Source organism: Borostomias antarcticus, assembly GCF_949987555.1.
Source record: "Borostomias antarcticus genome assembly, chromosome: 1".
NCBI classification, from domain to species: Eukaryota; Metazoa; Chordata; class Actinopteri; order Stomiiformes; family Stomiidae; genus Borostomias; species Borostomias antarcticus.
This window is the reverse complement of record NC_140234.1, coordinates 47,464,961-47,482,633: the sequence shown is the minus strand read 5'-3', so window position 1 is coordinate 47,482,633 and position 17,673 is coordinate 47,464,961. Positions and strand designations below refer to the sequence as shown.

Genomic DNA, 17,673 nt, shown 5'->3' with positions numbered 1-17,673 from the left:
ACAGCCTATCAAAAGACGAACGAGGCAAAGTTGTGTTACTCCAAGAACATGAACTCATTAAGTAGGCCTATACGTAAACAAACAACATATGAACTCAAAAGAATCGGGTGGGGGGCATCTCTCAGCTTGTCTGCCTCAAGGGCATGTGGCTTCCTGCACAACAGTTGACAGGTAAGATGTGTTACAGTAACATCAAGGCGCACAATATGGAATAGTATTTATCTTTCACCTTTTCCCTTCCTTTCTAAGTCCCCCATAATCCCCATGCGATGCAAGTGAGCACTTGTCGGGAATGTTGTGCGCAATGCAGTAGCCTAGTCCTGCATAAGGCATTGCCGCCGATACTGAAACATTGTATAGTTTATTTATCTTTGTTAAATTAAGTTTAGTTAACAGTTTATTTATGAATATCATTCAATTATTTAACTCAATAAATGAGTCATGACAAGTTAATATTTCAGTCATATAATTAAACCAACTGTTAATTTGTCTTTATGTTTTCAACCTTGAACAGCTAATATCCCCCCTCTTTTACTGTCTGACAAGAGGATTGTCAACAAAAACAATCAATCTTGACAAGTAGCCCATATCTAGACCTAAGTAGGCCTAACCCAAACATCCATAGGTAGGTTATGATTAGATAGTTCTAAAGCATTCTGAAAATGTAGATGGAAAATGGAAAACATGTCCCTATTTTAAATTTCAGCCTGAAATATTTCACATTGTCTTACATTTTCTTAACCAGAAATAAATTACAACAATTAATTTATGTGCCAAGAAGTGTAGCCTACAGAATGTTGTCTAGAAATCAATGCCATAGCCCCACCTAGTGGTACATAAAGCACACAATTAAATTACAAAATGCTCAGAATGTTCAGTTGGCTCAGTGAGACTGGAGTTGCTGTAGTGAGGCATGAAGTCGTTCCCCAGGACATTCAGTGGCTTTCAAGTCTCTGTGCCCCAGTAAGATGTACCTTTGGTCCAGATGCCCCTGGGAAACCCCGTACTGCAGGAGTTGTTTGAGGGAAGACAAGGCTGCGGGGCTCGGGGTCTCAACTGAAACATAGACAAACTTATTGCCAACAATGTATAAGGTACATATGATATGATACATACTGATATGTGTATAATAGGCCTACACATTATATTATTTAGCTTACTGTTGAAGTTGCCCATTAGTGCAATGCCAACAGAGTCATGGTTGTTATCCTTGGCATGTGCCCCCACTACACCCCAGCCACGACCCTCATACACAGTGCCATCTGCTCCCACGAGAAAGCTGAAAGGACAAAATCCATTTTGTATCGTGATGTCTGAGTTCATAAAAGTCTGATAAAATATGTTGTGTTGTGAGTCCATAAACGCCTGATAAAAAAATAATATATCATTATCATTGTAGGACATAAATTTTCCATGTATTCCGTGTATTAAAGGACCTATATACCACTATTCTTCAACATATCCAATATTACATTAAATGCGTATATATCCTAAGAACATAAGGGTGCTTTAGAACCGTTTGTAATTGAAGAAACCTCTGATAAAATGTTCTATAGACTTCCAGGTTCCAAATATAACTGTTTTCAGCAAGATACTATTAAGAAATGGTTCTTTCTGACCTGAAAGGGTTACTGTCTACAGGACCATACAGTCATGAAAGGGTTCTATATATAACCTTTTATTTAGACACAGACTAGACAGTTCCTTGGTCTGGGTATGAGGAAGAGAGTGACACTCACTTGTATCCAATGTCATCAAAGTCTCTGTCTTGCATATGCATTGTCTGAATGTGGGCGAGCTCTTCCACGCATTCACAAAGACCCTCACAGTAGCTCAGTGCTGTGTGGTGTATGACAGCTCTCTGGGCAGGACCCTCTAAATTCTTGTGGCACCGAGGGGCCACTGCTCCCCACTGCAAGCGAGAAATCACTCTCACTGAAACAGACAGACATACAGTATACAGCATTAGAGAGTAGCCTATATAACCCACAGAGGGGGGAGCACACTACATGGCATTTCAAAGTATTCATCCCCTCTGGATTTTATTTTGCTGTCAACTAGAATGAACCTCTCTACTTGAAATACTCCATAAGAATAATTCCAGAAAAGGAACAACAGAAATGGCTAGTATATTTGCCCCGTTTTTTTTCCAGTTACAATAACTCAGCAAGTTACTGGTTTTGAATAAACATGCAATCTCTGTGCAATAGCCTACGTTTCCCCTTGGGGATCAATAATTCAGTTGAAATGTATATCTTAAGTGGCTAGCTTTGTTTGTGCATCAAGTACAACTCATGCATAGCCTTCACTTCTAATAAATTAAACTAAAACTGTTGCCTATGTGTATTGAAATACAAATGAAAGTCAATATTTTTACCATACCATTATTTTATTAGGCTATTATTAATGAAAATATAGCTTATATGGTAAAAACAAGACTAGGTCAAATTCTTTTTTTTAATAACCTTTATTAATAATAAATAATTACAACAAATAAGAACAAACAAAACAACAGCAGAGACAGGAGGAATCTTTGAAGTGAAAACAAACAAAGAACACAAAAATACTGTTTTTGCAGCTTTCTTGTTTTTTTTAGTTAGCAATGATTTTAATATAGGCTACTGTTTGGTTTTATTTTCAAAACTATAAATAACCGTTCTAAAATGGCTAAATTTGGATGGTACTTTTCTAAAATAATATCAATAATAGCCTATACAGCCTACCGTGATGTCTAGCCAAAATTAGTTAGTGGGACATTGCCAGAACAGGTGCAGCATTGAGCTACAATTCGCATAACGAACAGATAACACAAAGGTCTTTCTTAAACATAAAAAGATAACTTACAGAAAAATATTTAGCCTATGTAGGCCCCTATATAGCCAAAATTTTGTTAAAAACGTCCCTTTAACACTTTTTTTGTAAGAAGATATTTGGAAGATTCCAGATATCTATTAACAAATGAAGTTGACAACAAATCCAGTGGATACAGAAGGGGAAGCTCAGGCTAATATTTTTTTTTCTTCTAATAATGAATGTGTATATTTCTTAAGGTAATAGACAAGCAGACATTACTTCGGGTCAAGTGTTGGTAAGCAAATTTACATGTGATCTCTGTCTACAATGGGAATTCCATTTAGGCCCCCTACTTTTAATATGATTAGTAAGACGTTACTTACATGGAATAAATAAATATGGGGTGGCAGTGACGGACGCCAAATCAAACCTCGGCGATGTAGCCTACCACTTTTCAATCTGATGGAGCCATTAGGCCTGTCATTGGCGATGGCATAGTTTTAGCGGCTTTAGAAGAAGTCGCCAAAAACAAATTTTCATGGAACGAAAAATGAAATGGTGTTCTGTCAAAGGATTTATAGGCTACCAGTCCATAAAAAGAATGAAAGTATCATGAGGACATACGAATAGCCTAGTAATCAATTACATATAAAACGCGCCTGATAGCCTATTATTGGAAATATAGCCTATATTTTCTCATGAAACCCGATTGAATTTAATGATCTCAATAATTGGATCCTATAGGATAGGCTATATGTTAATACCCTTAGCAATTATTGAAGCAAACATTTTGTAGTAATTATTCAATAATGAAATAAACTACCAACTATCAATAAAAAGAAGATAATTTTTAGGGGAGAAAACGCCACGTATCCGAACTTCTCATTGGCTGTGGCATCGTCACAGGTGGATAATTTGTTATTCACAGGTAGTGTACACGTTTTGACGTCACAGGCGGATTTGTGATTTATAGGCTACCAAATCCAACTTTCTTTTAGTACTCGGGATAATGAAGGTTTTGGCACCTAGCCTATATTAGGCCTATATAAAATAATATGCCTATAACATTTATTACGGGATTCTACATACAATATGCTTATTTAATTCTTTTTTTCACAACAAAGGACTTAAACCTGAATGCAGACAATCGAACGGGCACCCTGCGTCATGGAGGAACAGCTAGGGTATAAGTCTAGTTTAGTGACACCGGGTTTCCCGATAAAGGACTTTCTTAAGGAACCCTTCTTAAGCAACCCTTTGTATGGGAGTTAAGAAGTACTTTGGAGTTAAGTGCTTCTTAACTCGTTCGGGAAACCCGGCCAATTAACGTTACATTGATGGTAAATGAAACGGACTATTGGCTGCGTTTATTAGTAGACAGACGGCCAGACACACACACACCAGGAGATGTAAATGTTCGCAAATTATTCGTTAGCCTATAATTTAGAAACCCCAAACAAAACGACTCACCCATGGCCATGTCTCAGTCATCATTGGGCTAGGATCTCGTCACCGCATCGTTTATCATGATCCGACTAGAATCTTTAATCCATTTGAGGCCAGTCAGTCACAATTGCTTTTGAATTCTACGACATAGGCTCGTGAGAGAGAAGTAGCCTAGTTTCCGTGTTCCACATCACAGTCTACTGTAGGTGACTAATACAAACTTCCAGCACCTCGTAGTAGCTATTCCGTAATACTACTGTTGTAGGCTTAGCGCTTTAATCAACTTTTTTCTGATGTAGCCTAACGTTATATCAAATGTCACGGCGCAGTAGGCTGCAGTAAGACATGTAGCCTACTGCTAAACGGGTTGTGTAGATGTGTCATACGTAGGCTGCTTTAGAGCCGCAAATAGCCTAATATTGGTTGAAGGATAGGCCTAAAGACAGACAGGAACTGTGCCTTGAAAGGACCGTTTCACAATAGCCTACACTGGAAATTCCAACAGAAACTGCCGCTACACAGTAGAAGCCTTTATACAATATTTGAAGTGAAAACACATAAAATAACAGGAAGTGAATAAGTGAAGTCTGTTGACTCACAATTGCGAGGTTTAGAATGTGCTGTTCAGTCAAACACCACTAAAGTGAATGAGTATTTGTTTGGGTAAATTAAAAACGAAAAGCTCTATTTCAAAAGGTCTATGATATGTCACCCTAGCAGGTATTGTTAGAATACAAGTATGCCTTTGCCTATTCACAAACTAGTGCAAAAAAGAAACAAGCACATACCTATACAAACTACTGAAAAGCGAACATTCTACCAACGTTTTGGAGGTTATAGTCTTCCTGGAAAATGAGTGCAGCTCAAAGATTTATGCAACTACATTTTGTGCTTGTGTGAAATAATCCAAATGGCAATTTTTAAACAAATGTTTTTATTTTATTTTTTATATTTCACATTTATAAACCAAAAATAGGTGGTAAATATCAGTAAAAAAAAAGCACAAGATCTAATACAATGTAAAAAAAATGGCAACTTTACAGTCGCTAATGTAGGTGTCTCTCCACGAAGCCTCAACATGGAGAGCAATAAAGGTTCTGAAGCTGCCCTCTAGCAGTTTTTCTATATGCATACAATGGAAGCCTATTTATAGTCTACTTATAGCATACACTGTGCTCCTGCAAACAACGTTCAAAACCTTGACACACAAATCCTTCAGTCTCTCGTTTTAAACAGTGAACTGATATGAACCCTTGCAAGATGGTGATACTAACTTGGCTGATAGAAGAGAGACTGCGGATACATACATTGGCCCTTCTCTTCCTCATCATCTTCCTCATCCTCACCCTGTCCAACGGTGTCCACAGTGAAGGGCAGTGCAGACGTAGTACAGCCTCATAGCATCCTACAGGGTCAATAAACCTCTTTTAAACAAACACACCAAATACCATCCATTACCTTCTCCGTGGATTGTTTAGAACAGCACTGCAAACAACTAGAGTTTTCCGTTTTCTTAACCCTCTATGGCATAATGTTGCCCTCAGGCAACAAACCCCATTTCTGGCCCTGAAACTGTCCCTTTAAATTATTTTGTATATTTAAAAAATAACAATATCACCAAACATGTCTCTGTCCAATAAAATCAGGAGCTGAGGTGGCTATGGGTTTTGTTTGGGGGTGGGGCAGTCCTTTCAGGAACCAAAGCCACATCAGACATAGCCTGCAAGAGGTGAGATAAATATCCCTTTTTACATGTTTAAATGGAAAAAAATATGAGAATGTGCATGAAAGTGTGAAGAAGCATATTTGAATGAATAAATGTTTTCAGTTTTTATTTATATCATAAATTTTGTTCGTTGCCTCAGGGCAACGTCATGCAGATGTAGCACTTTTGTTAGGGCTATGTTACTCTATTGGTTGAAAATGTATTGGAATGGATAATTAGCTGCATACTCAATGTTTTTGCTATTCTATCTACTATTACTTATAGGAAATGGACACCTCAACATTTTATGGCCGCAAGAATGCACATGTGCAAGTTAGGGTCATTCCGTCCGACAGTGAGAACAGTGAGCTTGAGGACAGTGACAGTGGGGAAGAGTGGACCCCAGAATCAGGTTTGAGAAGCAGTAGCCTACAGGTGTCAGTCAGGGGTCAGTCAGTAGAGTAACATGTAATGTGTGTGTGTGCGTGCGTGTGCATGCCTGTGTTGGTTGGTGTATGTGTGTGTGGATGTATGTGCGTGTGGGTGTATATACACGTGTGTGTATATACGCTTGTTCGTCTGTCTGTAGGTGTATGCATGTGTGTGTTTGTGCTCATTTGTATGTGTGTATGCATCAGTATGTGAAGGAAGTATAGAACCAATTTAAATGTTATGCTTTCTGCTATTTTTTCAAGGAGAGGGCTTGCTGGAGATGAGGCTGCTGATCAACAAGATGAATACACAATTGTACTTTTTTGTCATCATAATTGCATAATTGTTGCTTGATTTAGCCTATAAAACATTGATTGAAAATCCATTTGTTGTTGATATTTCTTGAAATAAAACCGTTTATAATGTATCTCTTGCATGTTTTTCCTCATTCCAATCAGTATTATGTACTATTGAAAACCTTGGTGTTTTAGTACCCTTGTTGCGCATTGTTGCCCTGGGGCAACAAACCAATATCTGTTTGGGGGGGGGGGGGGTATTTTATGATTGATATATTATCAGGGACCCCCAAGCTCTCAAAAAGTGGGGTGAAATATTTTTTCCACCCTAAAATAAGTCGTATATTGACAGGTCTTCATCAATAACCTCTTAAACCGCACCTCAGCCTTCCTACTGTGGGACTGGAAAAATACTGCCTCCTTGTGGCCGCACCTGGAAAAATATAAAAGAGGTGAAGAATATCTTTTTCAGGCATCATTTCATTTCCTTTGAATAGGAGAGCTTAAAAGACATAACATTTTCATGTTCATAATTGTTGTTGGCAATGTTACGAAACAAGATGAAAGAACATTTCAAGATGAGTCAGTGGTGAAAATACTCACTTGGGACAGTGGTGGTCTTCTGTACGTGGTAGTGTTGGATACTGGGACACATCTGCGATGATTTGTGTCAACTCACTGAAGACGGACAGAGAGAGAGAGAGAGAGATGAAGTTAACGGTACTTTTCCATGACATACAGTTCTTCATCAGGGGTCGGCCTTTACTATCAAAAGAGCCATTTTTGGCCAAAAAATGAATACAAAATCTGACTGGAGCCGCAAAACATATTTGAGCTTAAAATGAAGGTAATGCTTCCCCTTAGATTTATTTTCAGGCGTGGTGGTATATGCACCCAGGGGGGACACATAAAGGGGGGCAGGGGTGTCTGGGGGTCCAAGGGGGACATTTTTAGCACCAAAAACTACATTTCCTGCATTCTGGTGAATTTCTATGCAGTCTGTTGCTATCTAACCTGACGCGCCAGATAGTTTGCTTCGCATAATCATCTGGGAAATCTCCTTTGGTATTGCTTGGAAAAGGGCAGACACTTTCAAAATTACTTGGCAGGTGATTGGATGAACCATCTGTGTATCACCATCTATCACGCGCTAACTTCAACCACTCCTCACTGTCGTCACACTTAAACCCACCCTGCCTGTTTGGATTTCAAATTCCTCACAACCAACACTGATTGGTGAGATCGTTTTCTGATCTGGCACAAACGGATCTTTATGGAGAGTATCCAGACTGATTTGCGAAAGAACAGAATGTGAGCTCACAAAATCTGGATGGTCTCACGAGGCTAGCTGCTATCTAGCTAGTTAGCTAACTTGAATCCCAACATGACCATCTATTTTAGTAATAAATAAATGTATTTAATAGTAATATTTATTTAGTTATTAATTTCCATATAATGTTTGTCAAAGCCAGTGAGCCACTGTAGAGGGGCTAAAGAGACGCATTCGGCTCCAGAGCCACAGGTTGCAGACCCCTGATCTAGATAGATGGCCATGTGGAGAATTAAATAATATGTGGTCACTGTACTTACTCGACCATGTGGGTGATTTTGTTGACATAGATACAGCTGTTGTCTGCTTCTTGCTGGTAGTCACAATTCCTGCACTAGAAACAGCAAATTAAAACCACAAATCAGAATACTCACAATATTCATGCACAAAATTAGGCAATTTAAGCACATTAGATGACCAAGTAAGCGCTGTGTGCAAATATAGCAGCACTTACTGCATACAGCAGAATACGATTCTCCTTGTCTTCTTTGGGATACAACATCTTGTTACTGAAAGAGAGAGTGACTTCAATCAGTAAGGGAATTAGCTACCAAAATATATAGCTGGCCTGGCTATCCAGTTCTTAGCTGTCATCTACTTAGCTGCTGTGGCAAACCATCAAAAGGTGACAGCCATACAGGCAAGAAGCAAGTAGCCTGTTGCAACGTTGCAACACAACCCATGGCAGAAGAATGACAAGCTAGAGACCATCTCTAGCAGACTAGCTAGCGAGACTGAAGGTTATGTAATTGCCAAAAGACCAACGAAACTCTGAGCTTATTGGCCGGCCTCGTCAATCCTGGCTGATCCTGTCCACCCCCTGTCCAAGAATATGTGTCTCAGTAATTACCCATTATATATAGACCCTTTTACTGTTGGTAAACAATTAAGTGTGCGGGCGCATTTTTGCAACCGGTGGGGGCAGGTGGGTAGCCCAGAGAGGGGTCCACAGCCCCCGACCCAATATGACGCGAGGGGGCGGAGTCTTGCCACCACGCCACTGTCCATGCCATGGACCCCACAAATCAGCCCCTGAGAGGGCTAGAGAAACACAGTCTTCACTGGTGGGGGCAGGTGGGTGGCCTGGAGAGAGGTACACTGTCCACGACCAGCTCTGACCCGAGGGGGCGGAGTCTCACCATCACGCCACTATCCACGCCACGGATCCCACAACTCAGCCCCTGAGTGGGCTAGAGACACACTTGTCTTCACCGGTGGGGGCAGGTGGGTAGCCCAGAGAGGGGTCCACCGCCCCCGACCCAATATGACGCGAGGGGGCGGAGTCTTGCCACCACACCACTGTCCACGCCACAGACCCCACAAATCAGCCCCTGAGAGGGCTAGAGACACACTTGTCTTCACCGGTGGGGGCAGGTGGGTAGCCCAGAGAGGGGTCCACAGCCCCCGACCCAATATGACACAAGGGGACGGAGTCTTGCCACCATGCCAATGTCCACGCCACGGACCCCACAACTCAGCCCCTGATTGGGCTAGAGACACACTTGTCTTCACCGGTGGGGGCAGGTGGGTAGCCCATAGAGGGCTCCACTGCCCCCGACCCAATATGACGTGAGGGGGCGGAGTCTTGCCACCACGCCACGGACCCCACAACTCAGCCCTTGAGTGGGCTAGAGACACAGGGTCTTCACTGGTGGGGGCAGGTGGGTGGCCCGGAGAGAGATACACTGTCCACGACCAGCTTTGACCCGAGGGGGCGGAGTCTCGCCATCACGCCTCTATCCACGCCACGGATCCCACAACTCAGCCCCTGAGTGGGCTAGAGACACACTTGTCTTCACCGGTGGGGGCAGGTGGGTAGCCCAGAGAGGGGTCCACCGCCCCCGACCCAATATGACGCGAGGGGGCGGAGTCTTGCCACCACACCACTGTCCACGCCACAGACCCCACAAATCAGCCCCTGAGAGGGCTAGAGAAACACGGTCTTCGCCAGTGGGTGCAAGGAGATATCCCAGAGGTCACTGTACTGCGCTCAATCAGCTCTGACCCAAGCGGGCGGAGTCTCGCCACCACCACTGTCCATGCCATGAACTCCACAACTCAGCCCCTGAGCGGGCTAGAGACACACGGTTTTAACCAGTGGGTGTATGGAGATTGCCCGGAAGTAACTGCACTACACCGGAACTGCTCAGACGCGAGGGGGCGGAGTCTCGCCACGGACCCCACAGCCAATGGGCCTAGGATATAGACAATTTACTGGTGGAATGGTGGTGGAACATCCATCGGGGACCCGCTGTAGGTCCGCTAGCTTTGTGTTATATTCCACCGGAGGTCCGCCAACTTGTCCATCGGGGACCCGCTGTAGGTCCGCTAGCCTTGTGTTATCTGGGTTTATCCCTTACCTTTGTCCAGAAACAGAAGTTGAACCAATTGCAGCAAAATAGCTAATGTTACAGGAATCATCGGTGTAACTGCTTTAGCCACTGACCGCTACCATCAATGTTATGGAAGCTGCTGCTAGTTGTTGTGAGCTCATGAGCTAACTGGCTATCTCTCTCTTATTGTGCAGGATTAGCATTGGAACTGATGTGTCCAGGCTACAAGACCTATCTTAATTTATCAGACATTATTTCATGTCATTTCAATTCACAGCTATTTCAGTGGCATGACTAGCTTCCGGCCTACCAGTCCTGAACAGAAACAAGCCAGCCACGCACATAAGCCAGGCTGGACCTGGCCTGGTTAAAAGCAGTAACCGATGACAAATGAGGCCTCGGTCACATGATCGGTTTGGTTCGAGATTCGAGTGGTCGTTATAACCTTACTCTGAAGGTTGTAGTAGTTGGTTGGTTGTTGCATGGAGTTGAAAGTGTTATAGAAGTGTTCAGGATTGTTTTGCAGGAGTTTGTTGGAGTATGAGTTGAGGAGTAGTAGTCACTGTCACTGCCCAGTTATACAATCACTCAGTCCCCTGTTTCACTGCCCATAGGCCCAGTTACAGAAATTCACACACAGACCCCAGTTTAGTTTAGTTTTTTGGTTTAAAATACAGAGACAGTGCATATTAAGGAACATTTCTGTAAATATGCCAGTTTAGCCAGATTGGCTAATTTTCAACCATAGTCTCTGGGGAAGGTGTCATGAGCACTAAAATAATTAAAACACAGTAGGAAGCAGTAGGTTTCTTAGCCTGTTGATAAAATACATTAAAATACATTACAACCCCTCAGCGAAAATGGTCGCACACTTGACCATCTCTCAACCAAGATTTTAAGTTTATTTGAAAAGAAATGTATCTTTCACACTCCCTGAGCCGTGTTGCTTTCTGTTTTATAAAAGTACAGAAAGGGGGAGGAGCCAAGCCATGTAGGATCTTATGTGAGGCAGGCATCTTTGAATTTAACAAAATTGTCCCAGATCAGTAGATTCTGATTTGTTATGCTATGACAAAGATTATGGTTGTTTGTTTTCCTGTCTAGTACTTTCACAGCCTGAGGGTAAACTACCTGTACAGATCTTAGTGTTGTACAGGAGGCTTGTGTCCAGCTAGTCAGACAGTATGACAGATGTGACATAATAATAGCATTAAAATACAGCGCTGCTGCTTTTACAGAAGCACATTTAGCCTACTGCCCATCTGCACCCCTCACAATGTTGTCCCTCTTTATTTTGTTCTTCCTCTTCTGCATGTTTAGTCAACATGGTCACTCAAATAGATTTCTTAGGCTATTTACCAGTTTTCCCGTGTTGATAGGCCCACATTATAACATGTCATTATCATCTACTTTAGTCAGAAATAGTTACAACAACAAACAGCCTAATGATAATTACTACTATGGGTTATGAGTAGCCTATATCATACAGTGAAGTCACAACCATCCTCATTGTTTAATGTAGTGGCTGGCCATTCCTTTGGTAAATTATAGTCACTGCCCCAGCAATAGAGCAAGAGTGGTTTTAACACACCTTTATCAGATCCAGGCAGATGAAGATTATTCTAAGACTCGTATTAAGGGAAGATGGTTTGTTCTCAAATACAGTTAGGACTCCATTGTTCCTTAATTCAATTAAACTTTATTGCAGACCCAGGGTCCAGATAAATAAGACAAATACACTTCCCCCCTTCCCTTATATGCAGCACGCGCCAATTAGGTTCGGCCTACGGGTGTAGCTAAGCTAATCAGTGAAGTTGTCAATCAAAATCAGTTATATCAGTAAAGTTTCAGCGCTCCAGCGGGTGCGCAGTGATATTGGCTGCTCTAAAATATATTTGCCTGCAGGTGTCAGTAGCGAACAAAGCATTTAATGAGGCTTCGAGTAATTAATCTTTTTGCGATAAAATGTGCCTAAAAGGCTCGGTGTTTCAGAAAGCCTCGTTTCGCCATTGTAGTAGAATTGCTCGTTCAGTATGGGTTAAGAAGCAAAACAGTTCAACAGACCAGAATTTATTCATCCAGTCGAGCAACCTGCAGCAAGGCTGGTCAGTTGAGAGAGCGCCCTGTGCAATATGTGCTCCACAATTTAAGGCAGATGAGTGCAACTCCTTTCCTGCCCACACATCTAGACTGTGTATGTCGTAATGTATGGTGTATGTCGTAATGTTCCCCAGGACATAGACCACTGAAGCCTGTCCTTTCCATCTCACCCTGATTATAAAGATGACCAGATTACCAGACCCCAGCCCTTAGGCTACTTATCTGTACACATTCCACAGCCCCAACCCCCAAAACTCCCAGATTACCAGGCCACTCAGGCAACCTGTCCAACCTCATTCCCAACTACCCTGTCTATCCCTGTGACATATTGAGCAATTAAACATTACACACTGTCCTTAGTCAACAACTAATTTTTACCCTTACACCATCACTAGTGAACAGGAAAGGAGACTGTCCCTTGAGGGGTACCCGTGTTGCTGTTGTAGTCTACTGTAGGAAGCCTTCGAGCCTCACAGAGGTGAGGCTGTGTCAAACCTGTTAAAAGAACTGGTTGGCACGTTCTTGACCCCCCACATTTGGGCCTGCAGTATCCAGCCCTTCATCCCCTCCCACACTGGTGCTGTTCAGATCAAGTTTGTTCTGGGTGACTATGTGGTTACTGCTGACTGTGCTACAAATCGCCACTTGACTTTAGGCTAGCCTAGCCTACTGTAACGTTAGCTAATGGACACTTACACTCTAACTCTTACCATTCTTGACAAAATCGGTCAATTGCAAGCTACCTGCTGTTGTGGCTGCGCGACTTCGCGGTGAAAATATACAATGAACTCATGCGCAGGGCAGGCAAGCGCAACGTTGGAGTCTTGAGGTAGTCTACACGTTTCTAGTTACAGCGCCCCCTGTTATGGAGGACTATTGAACACCAACTTACACCCTGCCATCCTTCGACATATTTTATTACTTCAAGAAAACCCCTCACCAAAACGCAAAATGCATTTGTATTAAATCCCTAGTAAGCTCAAAGCTCCAAAGATCGATCGATCGATCGATAGATAGATGGATAGAAACTTTATTTATCTCCAAATGAAAATTCTTTCAGTATAGTAGGCTAGGGTATAAAATGCAAAGAACCCCATAAGAATGCATTAACCTAAATGAAATCCAACAAAGACAGTGTCATTATCTACAGAGGCAAATATGTCATGTCTACTGGGTCCCCATAGTTTAACCCAGACCTTGTCATCTTCATCGAGCTGGAGCACACTGCTGATACTCGCCATCTGGCTACACTTGTCTGGCAGGGTAGTATGGTACATTGACACAACACTCTGGCCATTTTTGAAGATGGCACACTGGGCCCGGCCATAGGTAGACACGTGAACTGTGAAGTTGTAAAAGCCAGCCAGCGGGCAGGTGAAGATACCCGTCCCAGGACTGTAGGCCTCTCCTTTGTTGACCAGCACATTGGCAAACTTCAGGACACCGTCATGTGCTGGATAGCTGTCACAGATGTTTAATTTAGCTGTGAAGGCGACAATCTTGCCTACAGAAAAGGGAACCAAAAGAGAGAAACGAGTAAATTCTTCCCTTGCACAATAATTTGATTTAGCCTTCTGTAAACCACGATAAGTGTTTTTTCATATAGGGCCACCACCGCTGCCCTCTTCATTAGGATCAGTGGGAGTCGGTTCTGTGGTACATAATCATTGGATGTTAGGCTTATCTTATTGAAATTATCAATATTTGCATTTTTAGAACTGCAGTGGATGCCAAAAACAAATCTAGTCTTGATGTCCAAGTGAAGAGGGGATATGACATTTGTAACTACATTTATTTCAATGGAAATATGATAGTCACAACAGTAAGGAGGTCTTTACCTGGTTTGCAGGTACTTCCATTGTCTCCACGGCCAGGTTCACAATCCATGAGTACTGAAAATCTTCCTGCAGTTGATGATAGGTTAACCTAAGAAAAAAATGATTATTTAACTGACATATGACTATACCTTTATCTACTGTAAATAAAAAAAATAAAAAAAGAAGTAAAATTTGAATTTCACGATCATTTTCAGATGAAATAAGATGAAATCTATTGTTAAGATGAGGTGAAGTGCTCACCTGTGGTAATTGTGCAGAGGAGTGTGGATGCTCTATGCTGCTGATTTGGCTACTTGACAGCTTAAGTAGAGATAGCAGGTTTTTCTGGTTTGGAATGTTTGGCATAGCCAGCTGATAACAGTGATCAGGAAGGGGGTGTGTTTGTTCAAATATGTTGACACGGTCAGTCAGGGTGGAATCCAAGGGCGTAGGTTTGGTTTCAACATTGGTAGGGACCATATAACAGTGTAGTCTGCATACACAATTTTTGCTGGGGACGAGGAGAGGGAGAGGAAAGGAGAAGGCTCTTTGGTGTAATTTGGAGGCCTGTTGAAGAAATTTAAAATACAGCGCAAGCCAAGTATATCCATGTGATGGCAGCGGACGGGGTACCGAGAATGCAGCTTCTAAAAAATGTATTTTCTGCTGCGAAACGGTTGTTTTCATCAATCTATTTTTATGAATCGCTAGTTGTGCTTCCATAGGGCGAGGGATTGTTGTGGTTTTCACATGCCTCTTTAATATGATCTTGGTGAGTCAAACATCTTATAATACAGTATGCCGTAAATAAGGTCCAGGTTGTCGAAAAAGAGCCTTCTTCTTTAAATATGCATATATTTATGACGGTTGCTTCTGCTGCTGCGTCCCTCCACTCTCTCTCTCTCTCGGTTGCTGCTGCGTCCCTCCACTCTCTCTCTCTCGAATGCTGCTGCGTCCCTCCACTCTCTCTCTCTCTCTCTTTCTCGGTTGCTGCTGCGTCCCTCCACACTCTCTCTCTCTCTTCGTTGCTGCTGCATCCCTCCACTCTCTTTCTCTCTCTTTCTCTCTTGGTTGCTGCTGCGTCCCTCCACTCTCTCTCTCTCGACTGCTGCTGTGTTTTATATATAAAAATGATTTGATAAAAATTTAGATTTTCATTGGATTTTTAGACTGACATTCAACTCATAAATTGATATATCTGTCCATTAGGGGAGTCACAAAATACCAGACATTCAGTAGGCAATACCAATTGAGAAATTCCACAATCCTGGATACTCAATTCGATACCATAGTTGGAAAAAAGAAATCCCATGTACTTCAACATACACTACTTTATTTAAAAGACCCTCCGGCCAATATAGTGAGAGGAAAATTATGAGATTCTAGTTAGCAAGTATACGTTAGCTAAAAACTGTAAGAAAACAGGCTACACAGGGACGGGCTTGTAAAACAGAAAAACAGACTTGAGCCCTCATAAAAGTAACGTTAAAGGTATAATATGTTATATGTGGATTAAATTTTTTTTTTAAAATCAAAAATAATACATCCATAGGGCTTTGCAAAGGCCGCAGAGTAAAAGTATTGCTTTTCCAACACCATTTTCTCTTAAATTATTACGTTATGAAATTTTGACGGCCGACAATGACACTCTGTTGATATCATACCAGCCAATAGTATTACAGCGTTGGTACTGCGCGCTGGGTTGCCAGGTACTAGCTACTAGCTACTAGAAGTTCTAGCTTCACCACTGTGAGATTAGCAGTAGCCAGCTAACGTTATACTTCCATGAATTAGCAACATTATAGATGTTGGTTAGAATCAAGGGTGTGCGCGACTATAAAACGGCAGCTTTTCTGTCCACTTCCGCTCGCTCTTTTCAGCTAAACGTTTAGTAAAATGGCCGAGTTTCGTCATCCTGCTTCTCTGCCTGAGCCCCGGCGAACCGTGCGATATGAATCTCAAAAGCTCAGTGACCAAAGAAGGAGCAAAAGTCGGACAAATATCGGGCCAGCCTTTGCTCGTTGGACGGAGTTTATGGAGTTTCATGGGATAAAGTCGCATGGTGACATGGCTACTTTTCTACTAGACCGGTAATCTAGCTAACTAGCTATCGTTATCTTTCTTGGAATCTGCATAGCCAGACCTAACGTTATCTCCACACTACAGCATCTAACGTAACTTATTACATGGCACTCTGAAATACTTGATTGTGATTACTGATTAGTCTAATGTTATGTTCCTCTCGGAGTGAAGATCTTATCACAGTATGACTGAAACAGTGCATTCTCTGGCATTTTGGCAACCAATACATTGTGTTGTTGCAGTTCTTATCTTTAGACACTAGATGGGGGAAATAATCCAAATATAACATATTATACCTTTAACGGCTCTCACGGGCTGGCTAGCCTAACATTACCTTATGAGCACTCAGTTTCCCCTATAATTGTAACAAGAACCCCTGTCAGGCTAAAATAATGTATTTATTTTTAAATCAAAACTTCCAACTTTAATATCACTGATGTTTTTTTAGCATAAGTTAATGGAAATTTAATATGGCGAAAATTAGCATCACGTCTAGCACAGACTGGGTTTGACAAAGCTATAGCTAGCTAGCCCATCGACTAGTATGCTGACACTAATAGTGCTGCAGGTTAACCAAACAATTGTGCATTTTATGACTAAAGCATGAAACGTTCAGCATATGATCTATACACCCCAATGATTCTTTTCAAATGTAGAACCACTTCAGGAGGGACCTTTTACGGGTTTTGCAGCCATTTTCCAAAATGTCCATCAAAATGGTGGGCGCTTCAGTCTATTTTGACTGCAGGGGGCATATATAGTGGTGCTGTGGTGATACAAGCATGAAAATTGTGATGTGCTGTCTCCATGGGTCACTTGACAAGAAGCCACTTGAAATTTCAAGATGGCGACCATTTTTCAAGATGGGTGCCACCTTAGTGGAGCAGTTATAGTGCGGCAGATAAGTATTGTGCATTTTATGACTAAAGCATGAAACTTTCTCCAGTGTTTCTATACACCATGTTTCTACACATCATGAAGTCTGTTTTCAGATGTGGAACCACTTCAAGAGGGACTTATGGAACTTGTCAGAGGATGAACACATTTGGGTCATCATCAACTCGTTTTTTCACTTTGTAGGCATAAATGCAGTGGTGTGTTTTTAGTTTGACAGCCGCCGTACTGAAAAAGGAAGTTATGTCAATGTAGTGGTTACCGCACGTATGATTTCAGTTGGGAGTTGAGGTTACTCATTGGCTGTACCCTTTCCTTATCTTTGAGGACATCTACTGCAACTTGTGACAACTACTTTTCAACAGAAATGTTTTCTCCGGGCATCAGCATCATATGTTGCACAACCACTGGCGTACTGGAGGCCCCCGCACCTCCCGCGGTGCGG

General features: G+C 42.0%; 2 protein-coding genes across 2 annotated transcripts; both read right to left on the bottom strand.

Moving 5' to 3' along the window:
* Positions 1 to 883: 883 nt before the first annotated feature.
* pglyrp5 (peptidoglycan recognition protein 5) lies at positions 884 to 4,284 on the bottom strand (the record flags this gene model as incomplete). The annotated part of the gene is made up of 4 exons (XM_084435993.1): positions 884 to 1,056; positions 1,161 to 1,279; positions 1,740 to 1,912; positions 4,264 to 4,284. The coding sequence occupies 4 exons, from the start codon at positions 4,282 to 4,284 to the stop codon at positions 884 to 886; spliced, it is 486 nt and encodes a 161-aa protein (XP_084292119.1).
* Positions 4,285 to 5,581: 1,297 nt separating this feature from the next.
* LOC311307182 (DNA-directed RNA polymerase II subunit RPB9-like) lies at positions 5,582 to 14,322 on the bottom strand (the record flags this gene model as incomplete). The annotated part of the gene is made up of 7 exons (XM_084435982.1): positions 5,582 to 5,644; positions 7,054 to 7,105; positions 7,276 to 7,350; positions 8,263 to 8,336; positions 8,457 to 8,511; positions 13,711 to 13,939; positions 14,274 to 14,322. 7 exons carry the CDS (start codon positions 14,320 to 14,322, stop codon positions 5,582 to 5,584), a joined length of 597 nt encoding a protein of 198 aa, XP_084292108.1.
* Positions 14,323 to 17,673: the final 3,351 nt, after the last annotated feature.